The following is a 9,443-nucleotide window of genomic DNA, read 5'->3' on the forward strand; positions in this document are numbered from 1 at the left end:
AGGGGGACTGGAAAGGGGTCAGGAGTTCAAGTGAAAGAGCTGCAGGGGCAGAAACGGGCTGGAAATCCTGGCTCCACACCACAGAGGAATGCACAGAGGTTGGAGCCCAGTGATCTATGATCAGAAGCAGAGTCCTCTGCTGACACAACAGCGCTGAGGCTCCGTGCAGAGGTCAACTGGCAGCAGATAAGGCCTAGGCCACAGGGCGGTACTGACAGTAAACTGTAGCCTCAGGGACCTTCCCTCCCCACTTTGCAGCTGGAGACATTTACTGGCCTGTAGTTTTCCTTCCCAGCAAACCGGGAGGGTGCCAAGTTGGGGCATCTGGCGACGGAGCCTGATTCCAGACCGCCTGATACAGCACGTAATAATCCCTCATGGAAAGGAAGAGGCATGTTCAACTGTGTTATTCCAGGCTCTGCACAAACCTCTAATCCAGAAACCAACAGCGTTTAATACAGAGTCAGCCTTTGTTATGCAAATAAGTTTCTAATATATAATTACAGCCGCAGGGCAGGTCCCAGCCAGGTGGGTCTGGAAACCAATTTTCTGTTTATCTGTTTGGAAAAACAAACCCTGAAGTCATTTTGCCAATGTCACCATGTACCGTGACAGCATCACCCTGAACCTGGCTCGCAGTGCTACGCAGGGTTACCTTGGGTCAGCGTTTGGATGGGAGACACGCTCAGGGAGTGGGTCGCTCTTCCCGGGCAGTCAGTGTTGGTTCGGACGCTCCAGCGTGGCACCACGGGCCACTGTGCTGTCGGAGCCGGGTGGCGGCTCGGGAGGGGGTGCTCGCCCGTCTCAGTCAGTGCTGACCCCAGTATGGCAGGAGGGGGTGGGGGGAAGGGCACTCTCTGTCACAGTTCAGGGCAACTGCAATTGGATGTCCTGGCCGTTGCCATTCTGGATGGAGACCCACCTCACTTGCCCTCTGAGATGGAGATTCCCAGGCTGCACACCTCCCTGCCTTCACTCCCATTTCCCAGCACGCCTGCTTGCTTTCCCTTCAGAGCCCGGTAGCACAGGGATCCCTGCAGACCATGGTGCCACCCAGCTCTTTGTAAGCAGTCAACGTTCGTCTTAAGGTAAAAGCATAACAGAAAAAAACAAAGAACCTACATGCATGCTAATGAGCTGACCAGGACCCCACCCTACGAGGGACTCTGGCAGGAGCAGTGCGTGTGGTGACCAACCCAGAAAGCACCCAGTCTTCTGGGGCCTCAGGCGACCCAGTTTGTCCAACTCTTCCCAAAGGACTGGAGCCCCCACCTGGAGCAGCGTCCTCTCTCTTTGCTGGAGCAGGAAGATGCACGGGGGGGGCAGGGAGGGGAGCAGATCTCCCAAACAGCAGCATCATCACAGACTCTGGCTTTTCTTGAGATTTCATAAATCGCCCCCCCCCCCCACAGCCAGCATGAGGTCTCAGTGCCCCCCACAACCAGCATGAGGTCTCAGCACGCCCCCCCCACACACCTGGTATAAGGTCTCGGCACCTCCCCCCCATACAGGGCACAAGGTTTCAGCGTGGGCACAAGGTCTCTGCACCCCCCAGTACAAGGTCTCAGCACATCCCCATACACACTAACAAACACATACCCAGCACGAGGTCTCAGCACCCCTCCCTCCCCACAGCCTCAGCCCCAGATCTCAGCACCCCCCCCCCAAGAAAAAGTCTCAAGTCCCCCTGCCCCAGCCTGTGACACTTGGACGCTTTGTATTCTCCTTTGAAAACAGGACAAAAATGCAGAGGGGGCTAGTGCCCCCGGTGTCTGTCCCTGAGAGTGGGGGGCCCTCTCTCCTTTCCCTTCTGTCCACCTCCCTGTGCAGCGTCTGATCGCCGGGGGAGACAGGGTCCTAGACCCAGTGGGGTGGGGCAGACTGCGCAGGGCAAGGGGAAGAGATTGTGTCTGTCTCCCTCTCCTCCCCGGCAAGCAGAAGGTTAACACTTTCTCCAAAGGGGAAGCTGTCCGGCCCCATGTGGGGGTGGGGGGGTGGAGGGGAGTAACCTTCGCCCCCTCCAGCTGCATTGGCGAGTTTGCGCTGGCTCTGTCCTCCCCCCGCCCCGTGGGTATTTAAGGCAGCGAGTGGGGCTGGTGGCACTTTACAGCCCAGGACTAGAAGCCCAGCAGAGGTGAGGGCAGGGGGCAATGGAGATACACCCTAAGAAGTAATGGGGTGCTGCAGGCCAGAGGAGAGGGTGTGGGGCAGTAGTAGAGGTGGGAGGGGCTGGGGGTTGCAGCCTCGAAGAGGCTGGAAACGTACAGGCTTCGGGCAGGCAGGAGGCAGCCCAGAGGAGTGGGAGGATGATGGGCAGCAGCCCAGAGGGGATGGCTGAGGGGCAGGATTAGGGGTAGAGTGGATGCAGCCCAGAGGGGCAAGGGCTTTCCTTAGGACAGGGGTGGTTGGACCTGGCTTCCTACATGCTGTGCGCCCTAGCTTGTATCCCCTGTGGGGGAACCCATGGGGGGTGTTATGTCCCACCCTCCTTGCGCTCATTCACCCCAGCCCCTTCCTTCTCTCTCTGCAGGCAAAGCTGCAGCCATGAAGTTTTGGATTGTGCTGCTGGGGGCAACCCTGCTGGCAGGTAAATGGCTCGTTCAGTTCATCTCCCCCATCAGGGCAGGGTTGGAAACTCCCCTTCTGGTGTTGATCAGGAGTAACCTCATTGGAGTCATGGGGACTGGTTCCCTTTTCACGCACCATGGTGTAAATCAGCAATGTGACCCAAAAAAAGAAGAGGAGGACTTGTGGCACCTTAGAGACTAACCAACTGATTTGAGCATGAGCTTCCGTGAGCTACAGCTCCCTTCATCGGATGTGACGCAGTGGGTAGGGGTCCTGCCTGGGGACTCCTGGGTTCTATCCCTAGCATTGGGAGGGGAGTGGGGTCTGGTGGGTTAGTGCTGGAAGCCAGGAGTCCTGGGTTCTATCCCTAGCTCTGCTACTGACTTGCCCATGACCCTGGATGAGTCACTTAGGCTTTGCCTTCACTGTCAAAAGCAGGTGTTTTTTCCAATGGGAGAACCAACCCATGTTAGCTATTACTACCAACTGTCACCACCACGCAGTAAAGGCCAAGCTAAGACTGTAATTTTACCATGAAGTCAATCAGCAGCAGGGTGCAGCGCTGACCTGCCTAGCTACCTTCCGGCAAACAGTCCAGGTGCCTTGTCTCCAACAGGATCGTACAGCAGGCTGGTGATCCCTCATTTGTGTTAGCAATAAGAAAAGGAGGACTTGTGGCACCTTAGAGACTAACCAATTTATTTGAGCATAAGCTCACGAAAGCTCATGCTCAAATAAATTGGTTAGTCTCTAAGGTGCCACAAGTCCTCCTTTTCTTTTTGCGAATACAGACGAACACGGCTGTTACTCTGAAACCTCTCATTTGTGTTAGTTATTGCACTGCAAAAACACCACCTTTTGCTGTGAAGACAACCTCACACAACTTGTCTGGTCTCTTTCGACTGGTAAACCCTTTTGGGGAGGGACTGTCTCCTACTGTGTGTTTTGTACAATGCCTGGCACAACGAGGCCCCTGATCTCGGTGGGGGTCTGTGCAGCGCCCGGCATGACGGGGCCCCCGATCTTGGTGGGGGTCTGTGCAGCGCCAGGCATGACGGGGCCCTGATCTCAATCAATCTGTGCAGGGCCGGCCAGGGATATGACACTGGGCTAGATGGGCACCGGGTCTGACCCCCTGTGTGGCTCCAGGGCCGCAATGGCCTGGGTTACACAGGAGGTCAGACTCGACTCTTTACCTGCAAACTCTGCCCCTCCAGGCTGCCAGGCCAACCCGCTTGTCCAGGATGAGCCCAAGACTAAGTGGGAAGAGGCTGTGAAGGTCTTCTGGAACTACCTTTCCAAGGTGGGACATGCCGCAGACAATGTGACCGCCCAGATCAAGAGCTCCCAGCTCAGCAAGGAACTGGAGTGAGTGACCCTGCGGCTCAGTGTTAGTGGGTGAAGATGGGTGGGGCAAGGACACAAAGCTGCGGGGGCCTGTGTCCCCCTGGAAAGGGCGAGATCTCTGCTGGGAAAAATGCCGGGCTTTGGCGAAGTGCTGGGTGCCAGGCTGTGCTGAGAAGCACCGTGTTTGGCTGGTGCACACCACGCCTGTGGGTGTTGCTGCCGCTTTGCGGTAATGGTGGGTTGGGAGCATTCCTAGAGGAGCATATGGGGGGATGCCCAGCCAAGGGCCACAACTGGGGGCACAGAGGGGGTGATGTGGGATCCTTGGGGAGCCCTCAGAGCCCTGTTGAAGAGTGGGGTTTGGATGGGTGTCACCACAGCCCTGCATGGGCGCATCACAGATATCGTGGCTGGGGGAGAGGGGTGGTGCAAGCCAAGGCGCCCCAGCTCTGACTCCCTGGTCCCTCCCCAGCGGGCTGATCACCGACACCATGGCTGAAGTGGGGGTGTACACAGAAGAGCTGCGGGCCCGGTTTGGCCCCTACGCCCAGGAGGCCCAGCAGCGCCTGGGCAGCGAGGTAGCGGCGCTGGCAGGGAAGCTGCGGGCCGACATGGAGGAGGCCAAGGGCCGAGTGGTGCAGTACGCGGGCGACGTGCGCTTGATGTTCGACCAAAACCTGGAGGAGGTGCGGGCCCGAGTTGGCATGTACCTGCGCAAGCTGCGCAAGCGTCTGGGCAAAGATGCTGAGGAGCTGCGCCGCAAGATGGCCGCCTATGCCAGCGAGGTGCAGGCCCGCACCGACCAGCGGGTGGACGCCGTGCGCCAGGGCCTGCAGCCCCTAATCGACAGCATCCGTGACAAGGGACAGCAGCGTCTGGGAGCCCTGAGCCAGGCCATGGGTGAGCAGAGCCAGAAGGTGCGCGACAGCCTGGGCACCCGGGCCCAGGAGCTGCAGGGGCACCTGCAGGAGAAGGCTGAGGAGGTGCGGGGCTCCCTAGACCAGGCTGCTGAGCAGGTCCGCCAGTGGTTTGCACCCTTCCTGCAGGATGTCAGTGCCCAGTTACAGGCCCTGGTGGAGAAGCTGCAAGGGAAACTCCAGCTGTAACAGCCCCTGCTCACCCCACGCTGTGGCCCCCCAACAGCCCAGAGCCCTGGCAATCCAGGGGCCTGCATTCCCAGGTCCCCCACAGTACAGCCCTGCCCACTGATACCAAGCTAGCTGCGGAGGTGTGTGGCTCCCGGAGCAAACAGGCATGAGTCACTTCACCTGCTAAGCCTGCTCCAGACCTCCTGCAGGGGCCCAGTTCTTCATTGCCCCTGTGCATGAACCCCAGTGCATAGACATTGCCACTCCGACCCTGCATTCACACTTGGGACTGGTGGAAATGAAGCCACGAGACTCAGGGCAACCATGAATCTGGCCTTGAGCTGCGTTTGTGCAGGTCCTGGAGACCTGAGAGGGGATAACCTCTGCCCATCCCATTCGCCCCTCTCTAACCACAGCTGAATCTGATGCCCCATCCCATCCCCACTGTTAGATCTCCTGTGTTCACCAGTGCTTTCACCTGTAACTAAATAAATTCTTGCTTTGGGCACAAGATACTCGGGGCCTTTTCTTCTTTATGACCTAAATTTATGAGACACACACATTCAGATCCCCAGCTGCAGTAAATCAGCCGTAGCTCCAGGGGGGCCAGATCCTGGTCAACTGGCACTGCTCCGTGGGCCACAGGTGCAAGAAGTCCTCCCACTGCTATCCCATATTGCACTGCTCCATTCAGAATCGACCGATCTGGGCCCCTTGCTGCCGTCTACTGTCCAGGCTGGCATATGGATGTGAGCACGGCAGCAGGAGTGTAAAGAGGTTATTTTACCTCTGTATTTGGCACAGGTCTGATCGCTGCTGGAATACTGTGTGCAGTTCTGGGGCCCACAATGCAAGGAGGATACTGATAAACTGGGGAGGGTTCAGAGAAGAGCCATGAGAATGATTAAAGAATTAGCAAACCTGTCTTGTAGTGATAGACTCAGAGAGCTCAAGCTATTTAGCATAACAAACAGAAGGTTAAGGGGTGACTTGATCCCCGCCTGTACGTACTATTTCATAACGGGCTCCTCAGGTCTCACACACTCCAGTGGCTGGAAGCTGAAGCTCGATAACTTCAGACAGGAAATAAAGTGCAAATTTTTTACTGCTGACAGTAATAAACCACTGGAACAATTTACCAAGGGTCGTGGTGGATTCTCCATCACTGGCAATTTTTAAACAAAGATGTTTTTCTAATAGCTCTTCTCCGGGAATCATTGTGGGAGAGGTCAGTGGCCTGTGCTATGCAAGGGGTCAGACTAGATGAACAGAATGGTCCCACCTGGCCTTAGAATCTATCAATCCGCTGCAAACATGGTATTAGTTCAACTAATCTGAGGCGTTCAGCAGATACTGGTGCTGCAGCAGGGCAGGGCCAAACCCCCAGCCTACCTGCCAACACTCACTGCTGCTTTCCCCTGAATCCCCCCTCCCAGCAGTGTTCGGGATCCCAACAGATGCTCCCAACCCCCCATTCACAGACACGGCCCTTAGCTTGGGGCCATCTGGGTTCTGACTTGCCCCAGATGCTTATCTTCCAGCACCTTCAGTGGGAAATGCTGCTAACCAGCCCCACCCTGATCCCTCCCTAAACACTCACAACCAAGTCTGTTGGGTAAAGTCTCTCACCATTGGCTCCGGGGGAGTTACATCAGCATGAAATTTGGTCCATTGTGTTTCAAAGGACTTCCCCAGCTCTGCTCCTGCCCCACTGGAGAACACATTCCCCCCCCGCCTACCTCCACCGCAGCAGGTCTGCTCCATGGATGGTTTCTCTGGGGTGTGGGGTGGAAGTCAAAAAGGTTCCTTCTCCCTTTACTGTAATAGCAAACAAACCAGCTGTTTTTGTGATGCCAGAGACCCAGGGAATGAGCACATGTAGGTTATAAACATCCCCCACTGTGCCCTGGAGCACAGCTGCCTGTGGGCCTCTCAGCCCAAGCTGTGACTGTTCAACACACATTTATATTGGCTTCATCACAACCACAACTTTTCTAAGCACTGGGGAAACTTCCTCTGGCAAACCAAAGTTCCGCTCCTGCCCCAGCATTTCAGCCCACACTTTCTAGGAGAGCAGCGGCCTTTATTAGCCTTTTTATTCCAGCTAAGCTCATGTCATTTGGGCATGCAAATGTGAGCCGGTGGGGTGCCGAGTGCCTTTGACAATCTGGCCCTAATTCAGGAATTCCATTCTGCCTCCAGTTTCAGCTGGGTTTACGTTCACATTGTCTCCCGAAGGGCTGGTGTTCTGTACTGTTAAACAGCCCCACACCCCGCCCCACAGGCAGCTCAGGACAACGGGACCCTGTATAAACAGCCCCCCCCCCCCGTGCCCTGCCCCACCCCACAGGCAGCTGCAACTCCGCTCAGGACAAGAAGACCCTGTATAAACAAAAAAAAAAAAAAGGAGTACTTGTGGCACCTTAGAGACTAACCAATTTATTTGAGCATAAGCTTTCGTGAGCTACAGCTCACTTCAGATGAAATGAGCTGTAGCTCACGAAAGCTTATGCTCAAATAAATTGGTTAGTCTCTAAGGTGCCACAAGTACTCCTTTTCTTTTTGCGAATACAGACTAACACGGCTGTTACTCTGAAACCTGTATAAACAGCCCCCCATGCCCCACCCAAGAGGCAGCTGCATTTTAGTGCCAGAAGAGGGGACCCTGGATAAACAGCCCCCATGCCCTAGGCTTCATCTCAGTGCTGGGGGAGGGGGTCCCTGTGTAAACAGACCCTCTCATTTCTGGGCTCCACATACAAGTTGGGGGTGAAATGTCTCTGCTGATTCTGGCGTGACCGCCCAAGCCCCATTGCAGGTTGTGCGAGGCAGCTGTGGCTCCATGCAGACAGCAGCCTGATGCCTTTCCTGCCCCCCCATGCCCTCCCTCAGGCACAATTTGCCATTGCCCTCTGCACCATCCACAGTGACTCACACCACTGGCTATTGCTGCTGGTCTCACCTGCTGGTGCTTTGCACTCACTGTGCCCTGGCAGAGAAGACTGGACAGAAGTGACATCTTCAGAACAGGTTTCAGAGGGGTAGCTGTGTTAGTCTGTATCAGTAAAACCACAAGGACTCCTCGTTGTTTGTACTTTCAGAACAGGGGCTAGCTAGGCAGCATAGGCCTCAGTTTACATTAGAGAAAAGTGGATGCACTTCCTTTTTCTGGTGTGAGCAACCACACAGTGGGGCAGGGAGCTGGGCACAGGCTTTTATCTTCCCCTGTTCTCAGCAGCTGCAAAGCCACCTCACAAACAGCTAATTCACAGTGGCTGATATTTTGCTAAGGGAGAGGCATCACCAGGGTCCACTGTCGCACACACACGCTTCCAAGTGCTGAGTGTCGGAGCAAGTTTTGACTCTTGGGAAGATATGCCGTGTGGCTGTTAGTTTGGGACTATGCAAATTCTGCATAGAGGCAGCTTTGGGAGCCAGGGAGTTGTGCAAGGCAGAGTGGCGCCATGGGAACTGGTGGTGATTCCTGGGAGAAAGGCTTTCCCTACGTATTGTTTGCCCACCACTGTTCCAGGACTAGCTGTAGGTGGGTAAACAAAGCCGGTTCAACTTAAACTGTATCCAGGTTCCATGTCACAGCTTTCTGTCCACTAATAATCTGACATGCAGGGCCTGGGACACCTGCTGCCACTGTCTGGAAGAGATGCACTGTACTGGGTTCAGTGTAGGGGGAACTGGGTGAAAGAATGTGGCCTGTTTTAGACTGGGTAGAATGGTCCCATCTGGGCTTACGCTCAGGCTCTGTGAGTGTAATGCTGACAGACCCCGGTTGTTGGCAGGCAGGATCGAACCTGGGACCTCAGTGCATGAGTCTCTACAGCAGGAACAAGCAGTCTCATTTTCTCTCTCTTTCTCTAAGTGGTCTCAGTGCCGCTAGATGGGGGACAACGCCACACCCAGGAGGTGTGTAGGTTACATGAGCACCCAACCCCTGCTGTAGCCCAGGGCTGTGGGTTTGGCGCTCGGGCACATCTGGGACATTTCTAGGCCAAGCCTTTGGAATGTGCTGGGGCCACCTGACTTTGTTTTGCAGCCAGCGCTGGGGTTTGGCTTGTGAATGACTCAGCCGCGGCCTGAGCTTTCACAATCCGAAACCTCAAGCTGAAAAAAGAATTGGGTTTCTCAGCAAAAACAAAGCATTTCTCAATGCAGGCTGCTTATAAGAGAAGAAGGAGCCAGCGATACAGACCCTGCCAGGAGCGGTTCCTAGCGGGCAGGGCTCAAGCAGCCTGGAGAAGAGCGTGTGCGACTGCGGGGGGATGAACTGAGCGTCAGAGCAGTGAAGGCAGATAACCTCCAGCTCTGGCAGGGCTCCTCCCAGCCAGGCCCCACAGGGACCCCTTTGTGCTGCCTCCAGCCTGGGGAGCCCAACTGGGGCTGGGCCTACCCCAGTGGAGTTGGGCGGAGTCAGTGATGGAGCTG

General features: G+C 55.8%; 3 protein-coding genes across 4 annotated transcripts in view; 2 read left to right on the forward strand and 1 right to left on the reverse strand.

Moving 5' to 3' along the window:
- Positions 1-1,989, forward strand: part of LOC140902410 (uncharacterized) — a 23,236-nt gene extending 21,247 nt beyond the window's left edge. The window contains exon 8 of the mRNA XM_073322436.1: positions 1,014-1,989. Within this exon, the coding sequence (XP_073178537.1) occupies positions 1,014-1,023 (10 nt within the window). The 3' untranslated portion in view covers positions 1,024-1,989. The remainder of the gene's footprint in view (positions 1-1,013) is intronic.
- Positions 1-6,769, reverse strand: part of LOC140902409 (uncharacterized) — a 15,927-nt gene extending 9,158 nt beyond the window's left edge. Inside the window, exon 1 of the mRNA XM_073322434.1 lies at positions 6,633-6,769. Within this exon, the coding sequence (XP_073178535.1) occupies positions 6,633-6,767 (135 nt within the window). The 5' untranslated portion in view covers positions 6,768-6,769. The remainder of the gene's footprint in view (positions 1-6,632) is intronic.
- On the forward strand, positions 2,083-5,518 carry APOE (apolipoprotein E). 2 transcript variants are annotated; one of them, XM_073322433.1, is made up of 4 exons: positions 2,083-2,134; positions 2,531-2,587; positions 3,786-3,936; positions 4,388-5,518. In XM_073322433.1, the coding sequence occupies exons 2-4, from the start codon at positions 2,545-2,547 to the stop codon at positions 5,019-5,021; spliced, it is 828 nt and encodes a 275-aa protein (XP_073178534.1). In that variant the 5' UTR covers positions 2,083-2,134; positions 2,531-2,544; the 3' UTR covers positions 5,022-5,518. The 2 variants fall into 2 exon arrangements, with proteins under 2 accessions (XP_073178534.1, XP_073178533.1); XM_073322432.1 differs by lacking the exons at positions 2,083-2,134; positions 2,531-2,587 and having other exon boundaries at positions 3,668-3,936.
- Positions 6,770-9,443: the final 2,674 nt, after the last annotated feature.

This window comes from Lepidochelys kempii, chromosome 24 (assembly GCF_965140265.1).
Source record: "Lepidochelys kempii isolate rLepKem1 chromosome 24, rLepKem1.hap2, whole genome shotgun sequence".
NCBI lineage: Eukaryota > Metazoa > Chordata > Testudines > Cheloniidae > Lepidochelys > Lepidochelys kempii.

Bases quoted from the DNA above. Each gene is read 5' to 3' on its own strand.
- APOE (XM_073322432.1), top strand. From the start codon at position 3,683: ATGGGCACCGGGTCTGACCCCCTGTGTGGCTCCAGGGCCGCAATGGCC. The intron at 3,937-4,387 runs GTGAGTGACCCT...GTCCCTCCCCAG, and splicing joins CAGCTCAGCAAGGAACTGGA to CGGGCTGATCACCGACACCA.